Here is a 16,468-nt window from a genome sequence, read left to right as displayed (position 1 = left end):
AGAGGTGCTGTCATAAGAATCAATGTCCAATTCAGAGGCTCAAGCTATAGGGCAGAGATACAGGTTTTGAAATGCTGGGCCTTTTTTTGGCTGCTTCAGTCTCTCCCTCTCCTCAAATCATCTGTTTTGCATTTTAGTATTTTCTTTAACCTTATACCATACACAGAACGTGAAGGTGAGCAATAGATTCCAAAAAATGGATGCTACTCTGAAGAAATCTATGTTTTTTCAATGCATAATATATTTTTAAATCTGAATCAGGAGTGTTGGTCACATCTGTGTACCCAATTCCTCCACCARTAAAGAGGGGATTTCAAATAGGCTGCTTAATGTAAGATTCACAATGCATTTTTCTGTATCATTGACCTTTTCATCAAAAAGAAATTGAATATTTTAAAATTATTTTGCTAAGGTATGCCAATACCTCCAGATTTGGCAACTCTATACTTTGAAATCAATCTTAACCAAATATACAATACTTTGTATATTTGTTATGAAAAGCTAAACATAATTTTGAATGGCAGTACATGTAATAACTTTTCACTTATTAATATGCTTATAGATAAGTAGGTTAAATTGCACGAACATGACTCTGTACTTGGGAAATCTGAATTCAAACTTATCATTCACACTTACCTCATTTGCTAAAGCAAAGGTTCCCCAGTGAATTGCTACAGACTTCTTTGCTTGAACATCAATATGGATTCTTACTGCTTCTTCAGGATCCACATGTTGATATTTCATAAACCACCTACCAAAACACAAGGCAAAATTTTTAAGTGTTATCTAAATAAATAAGAAATCCTGCACTTAATTTCACTGGAAAGTGGCAAGGGGTCTAAAAAATAAGCTGACCTAAAATATTATGGAGTATGTATGTCTGGACAACATACAGAACATTCAATATAAGCTAGAAAACACCAACATACTCACAATGCAGCAGTCATTTATTTCACTCCTCTTTTGAAAARGTTTTTTTCTGATCTGTATTTTTAATAGTAAAAGGACATAATACTGGTGCCTTGAGGCATGAAGGCTGTATATTTAAATCCATCTCTGAAATAATTTCATGCTAGCATTGCATACAAAAAATACGTTTCAGAACACAGCTTAAGGGAACAATGATAAAGCAGAAGATAGAACTTGGCAATTCTTGAGGAATACTGAATTTTTATCACATAGTTCTTGTTCCTATCTTGCCTTCCCAGCCTATACATGCTTTGCTTCCACAATTATGAAAGAGCTTTTATTGTCCAAAACCACAGCTATCCCATGATAAGTAAGATACAGATGCCAAGCAAACAGATCTTTCACATACTATAGGGGATTCATCTCTAACCCCAGATAAGCTGCAAAGATAGCATGAGGACTGAAGCAAGAGAAGRTGCACCAAATTATATTCATCTAAATGGCTGTGATTGAGTGATGCTCCTTTTCCATTGTAAATTTATTATATTCCACTGTAAAATTTTAAAATACAGGTTTTTTTACATCTATCTGTACTCTTGCCATCACTATATCATTTCATTTATATATTTTGATCAAAYTTAAGTTTTCATACCTTGGCTCATAAGCTCCAATGGGGATGGCTGCAAGATCAAATGGTCCAAACCTTTTACCTATCTGTTCAAAAGCAACACAGTATCCAGTATCTCCTGAAAAGAAAAACCTATTCCAAGGTCCCAAGACAGACCAGCTGCCCCAAAGAACCTTGTTGTCATCTGTTGCAGTCCTTTTGCACCAGTGCTGAGAAGGGGTGAAGACAAAAGTTACCGCATCATGACCAGGGACGCAGTTCTCTTCCCACCAATCCAGTTCAATCACATTCTCACAACCGCATCTCTGCATCCAGTCTAAGAGCCCTAGAGGCACAAACCAGCGCAGCTCACTGCCAAAGCGCTCGTTTAAACTCATTACAGTGTTGTAGTCCAAATGATCATAATGTGTGTGACTGATCACGACTGCATCTATTCTGGGGAGCTGGTCTACTGTGCACGGGGGTCCTCGGAAGCGCTTGGGACCCATCAGCTGCGTAGGGGAAGCCCGCTGGCTGAAGATGGGGTCAGTGAGAAATACAAGTTCATCCATTTCCACCATAACTGAGGCATGTCCCAACCATGTGACTCGCATACCAGTTCCAGTCTTTCCAGCAAGGTCCGGGTTTTGAACAAAGTAAGGTTTTAACACTGGAAGCTCTTTATCAAGTTCCTAACAAAAAAAGAACACAACACTCATGAGATATCTCAGAATGTACTGGGCTGTGGAACAGAAACTTCAYACAAGGCACAAATCATTACATTCAAGACTTGTGTTCAAGCTGTCTGGATGCCTAAAAATGTAAACAAAACACATTCTTAGTGCTTGTTTCCCCAGCTACTTGCTACTATTACTTTTTTKGGGGGGAAGGAGGAGGGGTACATTTCCACTTCTCTCTCTTGAGAGAACGAACAGCTCAAGAGTATTATCGGACCAAGGGAACTATGAACAGAGAAAAGGAGCCTGAAAGCACTGCTAAGAAAGCAAGGCATTAACAGCATGCTGGAAAAGGCTTTGGAACTTCCTGGTCTTCTTGACCTGGAAAAGAATATATATGCTGTTACTGTAACGAATGCTCAAGTTTAGCTTGTGGAACTAAATTGTGCCTTCCCCAAGTCCCAGCACGAGGAAGTCACAAATTAAAGATTAAAGAGAATGCAATGCTCCCCAAGGCATTGCACACAAGCTCTCTTCTGTTATGCTCTAGCAGAAACTCTCTTCATTATCTGTAGAAGCATCACATGGAGATTAACCTCACTCGATTAATGTTTGCTTTTACGATTCTCTCTCCATTTGTTGCCAATAACTCAATAAGCATTAGTGTAACACAGACTAAAACTCAGATCTCATTTTCAAGGTGGTTCTTTATGCACTTTGATAATGCTTCTCAAGATGTTTTATTGAAGTCTTCTAGGGAATTAAACTTTAATTATCATCAAATAAATCACTATACTGATCTCCCTGTATGCTCAGGATGTAGTTCCAGACTGACATAAACCAACTCAACTCCATTCTCTAGTGGAACCAAGTTACCAAGATCTTCCCTGCCTGCCSTCTTGTATCGACGTTAGTGTTTGTTCAGTCACTACTGAAGTCTGACAAATCAGAGAATTGTGGCTGAGCCTCTCCCCAAATAGTTCTAAACTCCTTACATTACTTGGGAAGAATTTTCCTGTGTTAGGCAACTTCTACAATTCCTTGACATTCTTCTCTCCCCGGCTAGTAACAGCTGTCCAAACATACATTTCTGGTTCCTAGGCAGATTCTCTCCATCATGGTTGTTGCTTTCATCTTCTAAGATAGTGGATCAGCCTTGGCTTATGCAGATATACAGAGCTGAACTCCAGCTCCGTTGAAAGCCCAGCTGATGCTGTGACAGTTTGGGTGCCTAAAATTTCTTAAGTTATTGCATGAATACCTTTATAGAAAGCTGAATATATGGTTAATACCACCAAGCCACTTAAWTCATATAAGAACAAGGAAGGTATGAGCATTAGAATGGAACAAGTTGCTGCTTCTCCAGGAAAGAGGCACCAGTTCCTTGTTTCTGTTTACTTTTAYCTATATAGAAGCAACAGCGACAGAAGAAATCTGAAGCACAGATACCAGTGTTGCTATATTGTCACACTTCAAAAGAAAAGAGTGGAAGATCCACAAAACTAACAGATTATTCAAGAATGAAAACCTGGGCAATCCACTGAACTATAAGTGGTTTACCCAACTAATCAGGTTATTAAAGGCAAATTAATGGAAACCTAGATATGGAATTTAATAATTAATTATCATAATGCAATTTATGTCAGTAGGTACATTTTAAGTACTTTTTATGGAAAATGTTCTTTTTAAGTAGCTGTTTGGAAAGCTAGACTACAAATTAATCTGAGAACTCTAAATGTATCCCCTTCTGCTGGCATCTGACAAAACAAACTTTTTTAAAAATTAGCACCATGCAATATTAATAAGTAACACTAAATGGATTAGGAACTGGCTACCTGACAGATGTGAACAATGAGTTCTCAACTGCGACTCAAACATATGCACTACTAAAGGTTTTACAGGGATGCCACTAGGACCAACATTATTACATTTTGCTAGTACTTGATTACTTGAAGTAAAATTAATCACTACCAAAAGCATTTGCAAAGGTCACACAAACAGGAAGAGTGATAAATGAAGCTGGAGAACTGGCATCCTGCCCTGTTTAACAAAATTTTCTGAACAAGAGCTCAAGGCAAACCTACAGCACAGGGAGCTGCAACTTTGAAAGCATTAACCCTGTACCAGATTTACAGATTTGTGATAGAGGCATCCAATTCAAATAAATGATTCTTCAGTGAACTAAAATCACAAATTAGGTATTTTATTAAGTAATCAGAATAAATCACACAGAGAGATACTTGAAAAAAACCCCAAAAATAGTTCTTAATGCATGTTTGTTTAGTTTTTCAAAAGTATGCTAGAAACCAACAAATTACTGGGCACARTGAAAAAGCAGGTGGCTAAAATACTTTAGTATTATCGTCCTGGAGATCAGACTAGTTCACTGTGTTCTCAGAACTGTGTGTCATGACTCCAAACCCAAAATAACATGAACTGTTAGGAAAAACTAAATTCTGCCCTTTCAAATAAGAAGGCAACTGCTCCATTCCCTCATCGGTGGATGAAAGAGAAGTCATTCTAATCAGTGGCTATAGGATTAACACCGGGCAGTTTTCTGGCCAGTACTAGCAGCTGTTGAGAGTTTGCTTACAGTACGCAAGGAACCACTTACCTATAGTCATGCCTCACTCCCCCATCCTGAAAAAAAAAACAAGCTGCAGCTTCGTAAGCCTCAATATATCACCTTAGGGCCAACTAAGTTGCAAGTGGAAAAGGAGAGAGGTAGTAAAATGAATTGCCACATGACAGTTGAGTCAAACAGGAGATTACATTTATTCATTCATAAGTTTGAGAAACACTGACCAAATATATCCCATCCTTACAATTAGTCATAGGAAAAGGAGAGATGCATTTTCAGGTTCTATTTCAAAGAACAGGAAGTCAAAAAACCACTGTTTCTTGATGGTTGAAAACTTACTTCTTGGTTCAAAATCCAGACTGAAAGCCTACCTTTTATAGCATTAAGAACTCATTATTCAGACCATAAGATCTCAAACTAAGGTACAAATTTTATTGGCAGTATACTTCATAGGAAATTCTTAAAACTTGGACAACAGGATAAAACAACATAATAGACAAAATATATAATCTCACAGCACCTTTATCCTGCCTTAGCACCTTTTATTCTTTGTCAGGCTGACCAGAAACAAGCATTCATACCAYTTACAACAGAACTTTGAAATATGATATTATTGTCAAATCATCTACCCACAGAAGAAAATGTGGGTTATCTTCATCACAGAAATAATATGAAAGTTCTTTCTGCTCTGCTGCTCCCTCCCCCTCTACACTCTTCTTTCTTTCCTAATGAAAAGCAAGAAGAAACACATGACTAGCTTTGGTAAGACGAGCTAATTAACTGAAGATTTTTGGTGCTTAGTACATACTGGAATACCACTGGATTTTTCAGAAATTAGAACAATCTAAAATGTTGATCCAGCACCTAATAATTAAAGACATTTCAGTGGCACTGAAAAAAATCATTAATATAGCCTGTAATGAAAGTACAAAAAGTCTGTGCATCCTGAATAACAATAGAGGCTTCCTGTGAAGGCATGATTACAATGCATATTGCTTTTAAACAGTGAAGTATGTATCCTGGATATATAAATATATATATATTTACATTTGCAAAGTACTTYGTACAGAAAAAAACAAAGCTCTCCAGTATATGCAGGTATCACTGGGCTCTCTTAAAGTGGAAATTGAAGCATCAGGCTGTTGTGAAGATATGMTAGAGCTAACTGTGCCAACAAAGCAAGGAGCCCTCATTTCCAACTTTAAACAAGCTCAGAAGCGCTTTAGAGGTTGAGGACACATAACTAGAAGAAGTATTGAAATGGCCAAGGATCTAAGAAGTGCATTTCACTGATCCTAAACTAGGTTTTTCTATTTCTGATTTACTTCTCGAAGCTACTAAATAACTGCAACTATTTGACAATTTCAAATGCAAAGCAACAAGTTAGTCCAAGAMGAATCCTAACTGGGTCAGAGAACTTTACAGCTGGTACAGTGCAGACTTCTTTGTAATSATCCTTTATTGCAGAGATAGAGATCCTGTAAATTAGAGAAGAGAGCTGCAGTTCACCACCACCACTGGAGAGCTGTATATGCTATAGTCCGTAGCGCACCGGAGCACTGCCTTTCTGTCACTAAACAGCTTTCCTGACTGATTCTGACATGATTAGCACTTATTATACCTCTTCTACGTATACAGAATTGGGCAGTGGTCAAAGGCAGCTGGAACAGGCCAAGGGATGAATTTTGCATAAATGTGGACAAAGCACAATAATGCAGCAGGTTGAAGAAAAAGAGCTTGCAGAGCCAGAGAGCTTGTATGCACTTAGGTGAAACACAGCTGCTGTTATTACTACAAAATACAAATAATGTCTAGAAACATAGCATCAAATTTAAAACACAGTATATTGTTGAAAGGAAACCCAAGAATGAAATAGGGGTTTTTTTTGCCTATTCTGAAGTCTTTTTTTTTTTTTTTTAGAACAACTATAGCTAAGATTATTTCTTCCCTAAATATATTCTCTGCCACAAATACTTAAAGAAAACTGAAAGACGCCGACTATAATGTGTTAATAAGCAACACTGCTTTTTTGTCAGTAGGGGTGGTCAAATAGCTTCCTTCACAGGTAATTCACATAACATAATATTTAGCAAAGAGTTTATGCTTTTTATTTTTATGAGATTTACAACTTTGCTTGCTTCTTCGATGCTTAAAAGCCTTATTAATGCCTACTGGTTCAAAAACAATTTCCCTAGTTGTTCACTCCTTAGCACAGTATTTCTGTGCTTCAGTCAATGCATGAGAAAATACACTGAGAAGTAATATCTTAACTGTCAAGACTGTAGTCCTAATAGTCTTAACACTGTTGGTGCCACAAAGATAAACAGTGGTTCTCCAGTATCCATTCCTGTTCACAGAAATAAAGTTTCTCTCAGAGATCACTTCCTCCTCCCTTTCTTTTTTAAGGCCATCTTCATGTACAATATCTGACAGAAGCAATGCAAATAAAGAATATTTMACACTAAGCTGACCTGTATCTTTAACACTTCAGTACAAATACTTGCTCAGGTTAGCTTTAGCATATGCAATTTTTTTTGTTTTGATGTATGGAAACAAAGAAACACAGAGATTTGCATTGGAGAAAGGCTGGGAAAAAAACACTTCCATAAATAAATGACAGTAATTATTTCCTATAGGTTTTTTTTCAAAAGAAAAAATACATACATACATATATATATATATATATGTATGTAAAATGCATATAAGATGATCTGAAAAAATGCCCAAAATTTTAGGTGAGGTATGCCACAGCTATTATTTTCAACATGAACAACAGTCAATAGTATGATTCACAGGGTAACACCTATTAAAAAAAGAAACACCTTAACTGAAGTTTATGGTTGAACAGGTCATTTTTGTAGTTTTCAGAAATATAAACTGAGCTGAATAAATCAAAGGTAGAACTAACAGGAAGGAAAAAAATAAGAGTCAGAAAGGACAGAAAGGATTAACTCACATTTTAAAAAGGTAATACTAAAATCAGAGAAAAACAAAACTGATGAGAACCTAAAAATTATTATTTAGAAATTATCCTATTTTATTGATAAGGGCAGAGAGCAAAAGCAGTCGATACGAGGAACAAAAAACACGCAAGTATTTACCTGTTTTGAGCCTGGCACGTGGCTGTTATTTTTTTCCATGAGGGACCACTTCAAAATATTTGGCAAGGTTGGTGATTTCCATGTTGGCCACGGGTTGACAAATTTCCCATCTTTSCCTCTCTTTGATTTAGTTACATCTTCTTCTAATCTGTAGTCCAGCCTGAAGCTCTTCCTGGAGGTCCTGGAAGAATCACTGCCCCTGGAACCTCGACCTGAATTCTGGTATTTCCTCACTGCTTCTTTGGGATACTGGTTGCACGCAGGTAAAGGCTCCTCTACATCTGTTTTCTTATCCATATCTTTGGGAGAAGAACTGAAATTAAATGTAAATTAATCTTTTCTTGGATTAAGACCAACACTCATAAGCCCGAATGTTCTCACACACACTAGAAACAAGCCTGCCCTTCTTATTTTATGAGCTAATGTATTTTTCTCAACAAATATGCTTTAAAAACAGTTGCTTTTACATGATAGACTTCAAAAAACATGCCTTGGCAAGCAGACATGAGGTCTCTTTGTAGTTCAGGCAAAATTTTCTTCCCTGGTATGCACAGCTTCAGATGCTAACGCTATTATCTACCACCTACAAGTCTGAGGGGGAAGGGAACCTTAATTTACATTTTGAAAGAATTACTAAGTCCCTCCTGAAGCTTAAGACATTCAGTGCCTGATGTAATATGATCCTGCAAACCTGTCCAAGAGACACGGGAACTATATAGTACTTTAGAATTTGCCTATATAGTGATTTTGTTCTGTAATAAAGGCAGCAGCCTCAGCTAGCATTAACAACATATTACTTCTGTCTACAAGATGCATCAACACATGCAGAAAGGTCAGACCACAAAAAACATCTGGTCACCTTTCCTATTTTGTCCAAAACAAAAGCAAAGCTTATTGTAATAACATTAGAGTTAATGTTTAAAGATAAATTTAATACAAATTTAACTGAACTGGCTAATGAAATGCCACATAAGTTTGGGAAGTTTCAAGTAAATGATGGCTGCAGTATTTGTTCTTAATTCCACTGCAAAATRCAAAAATAAGTGGAGAAATTAAGAAAAGCTGATTCCTCTAAAGTCACAATTTAGGGACATTTCTCAGAAAACAGACCTCAGTAGTCAGAGTCTCTTCCTCCAAGCAGCACATATACTTTGTAGAGTTTGGGAACGTGTCCTACAGATCTCACTACATGCAAGGTGAAGAAAACAAAAAGCTGTATTTTAGTTAAGTTGCTGAAGCAATTCAGTCAAAGCAAAATGCTTCAGCTTCTATATTTACTTCCAACATTTCAGTGTTCTGTCAGCATTTAACAACAATAAAGAAAAGAGGAAGAAGAGGAGGTTGGTATTTTAAGAAGTGTTCAACTTCCTGCTACTGAGGAACTCTTACCTGATTACAAAGTAGATGATGACCAGTAACAGACAGCATGATACATTGTTTAGATACAGGAAGAAATTGTGAAAACTCTCCACCACGTTTTAAACCACCTACCTTTTCACTAGCTTATATAGTCAATCTTTAACYGAAGTATCCACATGAAAAGCACTGGGCTTCTGTACCAAAGTCAGTCTACTCAAAGAACGTTTTCAGAGAATAGAATTACATAAGGCCCTCAATTTCCTTAGAAATTATATTTTTTAAGTAGCTGGTTAGACAGAACTCACTGCATTTGAGACAGAACTCAAATTCATAGTTATAGAAAAAAAAAGTGCAGCATTACAGCTAAGATTGTACACACAGATAGTGTTATCAAATTGAACAAAAAAGGCATTTACTGGTGATGCGTCAGTTTCAAATTCAGGGCCCTTTCCTGCTACATAAGCAGAAACTGATTATTGAGCAACAAGATCGTGATGTTAATTGTGAATACGTTACTATTGTTCAAAAAAAACCCTGCACAGTTGATCAAAACAACTATTATTCTACCAAATGGCAGAGATAAAACATCAATGCATCAAAATCAACTTCTGGTAAAGGTGCATCAATCAACATTCAGCAKACTTTGCTGACACTGTTTTTTGAGCAGGAATACTCTTAGTTACATCMTTATTTAAATGTAATTTCTTTGCATTATAATCTTGCTGTAAGCTACTGAGACCAATCCATTTATGTACSTTCTATTTCACAATAAAATATCGTAACACCATCATAATTTTAACTGTAATTCTTGATATGCCTAGGCTTTTTCYTCAATTCTGTATTTAAAGGAATCTGCCTTCAGTGGAATGGCTACCCAACTTGCTCTATGTGATTTTAAAGTGATATAAATAGAAATAAGAAGAATGAGCACAAAAAGACAAATGGAATACCAGAAAAAAAAAATGCAACAATTGTTCCATTATTTTAACTCAAAATTTTATGGGTATTCTTCAAATAGTATTTTCAATGTTAAGTCAGCTTATTAATTTAGCAAAGCATGCAGACACAGCATAAAACACCTACTCTTCTAGAAAGCATCRTGAAAAACAAAATCACCGAAGTTTAATCACATGGGTGCTTAATTACCGGAAATCTTCTGTTAACATCTCAGATGTCTGATTTTTAAATATATAAACTACTGTAATTATTGCTCCTACAAGGCATTCTATATTAGACACAAAAGTGCCTAAGGTTTTATTTTTAAGCTTCTGTTTATTTATTCATGCAYCTCTAAAATAAGCGAATTCTGTTTTTGCTTAAATTTTTATACAAATCTTTGATCCTACTCTGAAAGTATAAATCTCTGGATGAAGAAGGCTCAACTATGCTGATAAGACAAAGACAACGCCAAGGCATTTAAGGCACTGCAGGTATCTGCCCACYAACATATCTTCCACATGATGCACATACATTACTTTCATCAGTATTCCATAAGCAATTGAAGGGGGAAAAGACCTCAGTGCTCACAGAATACTTTAAACTCTTTTATGTGCATACAAACAGSAGATATTCACAATTAACTTAAGTATTCCTGGTGACCTGTATCTTCCTTTGAAGTATCCACCTTGCCTCTTCACTTCTGTTTCATTTAAACTGGTAAAATATATCCAAGAGCATTTAYRGAATACAGCACAAGAAAGCTAATCTTTCTTTTGAAAAAAATAGCAGATGATCGTTTCTAGGAAGCCAGCGTGTTTCAGTTATTAGCTTAAAATGAAAYTGAACCAGCTATTAATCTAAAAGATTAGTATCTTTTTACACAAGAAATCCCTTACATACAAGGAGTTTTGGCAGCTATATTTTAAATAGCATARAACACCCAATCAGAAATGAGAATCAGGAATTATCAGGATTGATAATTCATCCAGTTTTCCTGAGTTCTTACCAAAGAAAGATAATAGTTTGGCACTTGAAAAATCAATTTAAGCACTGGGTTGCTAGCCAAATTGTGAGCAACAGAGACACTAAAGTCAGACTAGATTAGGACTTTGTTCACTTGTTGGGGGGGAGAGGGGTTGTACTCTCAGTGGGTATTTGTTATTGTAATAAGGTTGCATAGAAAAATCTTTTGTTTTCTGCAGTTTCAAACCAACAGAGGAAGACTACTATTCTATTTATGAGCATTACACTGCTTTCTTAACTCAAGATAACGGAAAACATCCTTCAGAATAAGGTGGCTTACCCACAAGATGGAAAAAAGGGATTGCCATCATTTGTACGGGAGGCTTGGACAGAAAGCACCACACCTCCACAGCACCTCCGTGCTCAGAGACGCTTCACTCTTCCAACTTCATTCAGAGAAGGGAAAGCACCCACGCGGAAGAGCTACTGAATGAGACTTTATGTAGCCATGCCAAATTCACGGTGCCAGAAAGTGCTGTAGGCAGAAGGAAAGAACAACGCTATATGATGAATGGGATGAAGCCAAATATGAATCAAGAGGCAGAGCTCACATAACTGGTTTTCCAGCACCAAACATTAAGGACCTCTACTAATCTACAAAGCAAAAGAGAAAGTGTAGGTTGGGCATTGGAAACTCATGCCTTTTGGCATGGCAAATAGATTTATACCTAGAAAATAGGTATAGCCTTTGGGGTAATAGGTTTTGGATCAGTCCTTCGTTTACTTTAGCATTGCTTATACGATTGAAAACTTGAATACAAGAAAAAAATATTTTGGCTTTAATTCTTTTGTTTATTTATTAACAATATAGTTAAACATTTTAATACTTTTTCACATTTGTTTCAAAAGAAGTTTGAAAACAGCATATATAAATTAAAAGCTACAAGAAATATTCCTTTTTTCTTAAAAAATGCTCATTTTAAACACTGTGGAGCTTCAAGTGCCACACTRTTTTAACTTTATTTAGAATAAATGCAACAACACAAACGCTATTGAATTAGTCTTCACATTTTCTTCCAATACCCTCTAACATTCCCTACTCCATACCTGAAATGAATATAATTCTCCCTACCAAACACAGAACCATGCACAGACATGCCACTACCTGCAAAGTCTGCCAAAATAAATTTAACCTTCTTTTCTACACRGAAACACATTGCTTATTTAACAAATTCATAAAATAAAAGTTTAAGAAAGAATTATAATGAAAACCCAACTACATCCACAGAGCATCAAATTTACCTTGCAAACAGTTCACAGTTTTCAAAATATCCTTATTTTTTCTGTACCTTTGAAGAAACAAACTTGTTTCATTTCTAATTGCTATCTCTGTATACAGACTATATTCAGAACTGGGCTGCACTAAACATCAACTAAAAGCGACAGCACACAATAACTAGCAAACTAAACTAGTTTGTGCTTCATCTTAGCACCCGTAGCCTTATCAAAGCAAGTATCTGAGCTTTCTGCAAGCTGCGTGTTGCTGCACATAAAATATATATAGAAAGAAAAATTCTGAGTTAATGACTGCAAAAAGTGCACTTTGGCTTGAAACTAAAAAAAGAAAAAAAGAAAAAAAAAAAAGAAGAACAAAGAAAAAACTTTAGCTAAAAAGCAAGATATCTGCAAACATTAGGGGGCTTACAAGTTGTTTTTTTTTCCCCCAAAAAAAAACTTCCCACAAACTTAACTAACAAATCATGGCCAACTAAATTTTGGCTGTGCTTTTCTTTTTCCTTCAGGTCTGAAACTGTCTGCATTAATTAATGAACAGTTTGAGGCTGGAAAATTCTGAATGTATTTAAACTTTTATTGTGAAGTACTTCAGGCTGTTCAAACCAGTTACAGCAGCAGATTTTCCAGACACTCTTAGTATTTCATACAAAGAAGATTTCTCAAGGTTGCAACAAACTAATCTATACATACTTTTATTGATTGAATTTTCCAATTAAGAGCAGCATTCTAGAACAAGCATTGCAGAAAGTTTCATTCAAACTGTTTTAAAAACAAGCTAGGGATTTTGTGTGATGCCCTATTCTGATGAGAGTACTTTCAAAACATGCACAGTCCCCAAAACTCCATGCTAGCATGGCCGTCTTCCATTCTTGGATGCACTCATTTTATAGCACATCTATAGCTTGCCAGCTTGTTCTCCTTTGTTCTTAAATACCAGTAAGCATCCTGACTTCACAGTAATTTTGTGTGATAACAGAATTAAAGAYGAATAACTGAGCTGATATCAGAAACTGAAGTAGCTCTCCCAGTAGATGATCCCTTAAACTCAGCAAAGAATTCATCCTAATTTTATCTAGTTTTGAGAATCAACAGTAAACAAAGTTTTATTTAGACATAATAGAGATTGAGATTTTAGTTACAAATAAAGGACATACAGGAGTATGTCTAGAAACAGAAGACCATGGCTAGACACTTCACAGCAGCTCCATTACCTAATGGCTGATGGTGGCAACTGCTTATCTGCACTTATCATCCCCCAGGCTTGCCAAAACATTTATGTTCACATGGTGAATTAAATCACAAAATTGATACAATTGATCTAGATAGTCACTTCTTACCTTCCCATCTCCCTAAAGAAGTGCTTATTTTTCACCTGGATCATTGTCCAGACATGCAAAGGTCTACACCAACAAACYGGACACAGGCAAGGGCAAGAACAGGAGTATACTGTTATAAACAAAAGCTGCTTATGCCAGTGCAGCATAATTTATGAGATTCATTCCCCGCCACCCCAATCTAGAATTCTTTCAGTGTAGCTCAGTTACATCTGCCACAGAGTCAGATTCAAAGGCTTCCTATGCCCCTAAAACATTTCATTTTCAATCTATTCCCTATCCAAAGTTTCACATTCAATAGCGGTGCTGCTTAAAACTCTCTGGTTGCCTTCTCCCCCACCCCCCAAAGTGAGGTTTCATACTATAACTAAGCAAATTTGATAGCTAGCTACCACCCCAAGGAAGCCCACTCCTACTACTATACATTCCTACCTCTGCTTTCCTGCCATTCATTAAGGGAGCTAAACCAACAGAAAGTTATTCACAATGATTATGAGAGCGTATCAGCAACGCTACTATACACCTTTGGACACAAATGCAAATAGTCTTTAGAGCTATGCCCATCAGTAGTACCTGGAGTCAACTGTTTCTCAGTCCTGGCTTAAATCTGAGCAGCTGCAGGTGTTGTGTGAACTGCATTAAGATGCCTCTTCCTGGAACCGGGACAGTACATGATCATTTCTCCTTTGTTTCCAACCAGCTAACTGTCCCTGTCCAATATAGGCACTTTTATACTCCCCAGATCTACTTGGGACTCATTAAATATTACACAAGTTACCTGGTACATACATATTCTGCATAGCTTAAGATCCCAGTTATGTTACTAGTTATCTCTACGTAGCACACATACCAGCACAGGTAATGGACCCAGTAGCCAGTTTCTTTACCCACACACGCCTACCGAAACAAGTCCTCTCCTTCTCTACCCCTTTACTGCTATATTGAATCAAAGTATCCCCAAACATATGGTCATCACATTTAAAAGAGTGACCTAGACTATCATTATGGAGTTTAACAAGCAGCACTTCTGTGCTATTCCTGAAGCAGTCATAGAAGGAAAGCATGAGTCAGTCTTCCCTACTCCAAAATGGAAAGCATTTTACTGCACTCTCCCTAAACAATCCACTTTGTATCACTACCAAGGTATAGCAAAGAATGTGGGAAACTGGAGCTAGAATGAAACAGTTTCCTTACCTGCACTGCTACTCAGGCTGACAACACAGAGAAGCAAGGTTTGTGCAATACAGCTGTGCTACGATATGCAAGATGGTAACTGGATAACGAATCAAAAAAACACAAGCAATTTTTAAAATGACACAAAAATAACAGAAGATAGTGCATGCACACAGCTCAGCACAGAYAACCCCTGGACTGCAACAGCAAGAGTGATCTCCCTAGACAGCCCTTTACCCTTGTAAAGAGCTCCAATAAGAGTCGTGCAACRTGTTCCAATCCCATGATAGCATCTGGGCCCCCACATTAGTTTTCTGGTACTAACTCTTCTCTGGTAAGTATTTATGCAGATAAATATTTTATTAATTTCAGCTGGTCTATTGACACATATGTAGCTAATCACAGGTGCAGACCCTTCCAGGATGGGGCTTGCTGTTAGAACAATCAAATCATGAAGTTTTGCATTTATAAACATTGCATTTATAAACTTTAACCACCTTCCTGTGTTAACAAACTATGCATTTTATTTTTAGTATTTCAAGTTATTATGTGATGTTGAACCTCTTAGTGGGGGTTTTCTTAAATAAAAGGAGGTTTTAAAATATTATAAGCTTACATTCTATCCTGAGGGTATTAAAGGTCTCCTATCTTACAGACCTTAGCTATGACTACATAATACTTACAAATAACACTATACATGAAATAAAGGATCTACTTGAGCATACTACAGCAGAAAATAGATTTGTTCTGTAACATGTGTTCATAGAGGAAAAATTAATAACTGTTTTAATAAAAGTACACAGAAATCAGGTTAAAACCTTGATCCACAGGTTCCAAATAACAAAGCAGGATCTGAAGATAATAGACCCAGAAGGATCCATTTATATTTAACTGCCATTTTTATGTATGCAACTCTGCAATTGCTAACTCCAGCTCATACTACTAAGCCTTTTAATTTTCTTTTTCCTTTTCTCTCCATGCCAGAAAGGAAAAAACTCCTATGCAAATGTTCTCTAGAGCCACACTGAGAATAATCTTTTTAAACCCTATAAAACCTCAGTTGTGCAGGAAGTGCAGCAACTACTAAGCACTCAACTAGCTTTTATTTTTAAGTTACTATACATAATCAGGCCATTTTTGTTTATATACACATTTAAATGCTAGTCTAGTTCATTCCTGCTCAAGTTCAAAGTCCAAGCACATAGAATCCAATGTCATTTCCCTGCAATATCAAAATATTTCCCTAAATTCTTTATTTACTTCACACTTAGTTTTAATATATGCTCTAATTCTGCCTGCCCAAACAACACACACACACTCTCTCTCTCTCTCTCTGGATATGTACTCTCACACTCCTTAGATATTTACAGACTTTATAAAACTATTTAAAACATCTAACTTCAATGATATTGAAATCCAAATAATTACTTTGCCATCAGTTAAACTCATTTCTTTAAGAACAAGGAAAAATTTAATTACCTTATACTTTGTTGAACGTAACTGTTCAAAGACTATGTTTCAGAGAAGTT

General features: G+C 36.4%; 1 protein-coding gene across 2 annotated transcripts in view; it reads right to left on the bottom strand.

The window, feature by feature from the left end:
• Positions 1 to 16,468, bottom strand: part of NAPEPLD (N-acyl phosphatidylethanolamine phospholipase D) — a 21,391-nt gene that overhangs the window by 2,495 nt on the left and 2,428 nt on the right. Inside the window, exons 1-4 of one of the 2 annotated variants that reach the window (XM_085298555.1) lie at positions 8,986 to 9,056; positions 7,876 to 8,188; positions 1,562 to 2,208; positions 637 to 751 (exon numbers count right to left, since the gene is read on the bottom strand). In XM_085298555.1, coding sequence (XP_085154681.1) covers positions 637 to 751; positions 1,562 to 2,208; positions 7,876 to 8,172 — 1,059 coding nt within the window. In that variant the 5' untranslated portion in view covers positions 8,173 to 8,188; positions 8,986 to 9,056. Of the gene's footprint in view, positions 1 to 636; positions 752 to 1,561; positions 2,209 to 7,875; positions 8,189 to 8,985; positions 9,057 to 16,468 lie in introns of those variants that run through there. The other variant, XM_085298546.1, reaches the window with a different exon arrangement.

This window comes from Rhea americana, unplaced genomic scaffold, assembly GCF_003343005.1.
Source record: "Rhea americana isolate MKP2758 unplaced genomic scaffold, rheAme1 scaffold_1, whole genome shotgun sequence".
Lineage (NCBI taxonomy): Eukaryota > Metazoa > Chordata > Aves > Rheiformes > Rheidae > Rhea > Rhea americana.
The sequence above is the reverse complement of the archived record's forward strand: the minus strand, read 5'-3'. Positions and strand labels throughout refer to the sequence as shown.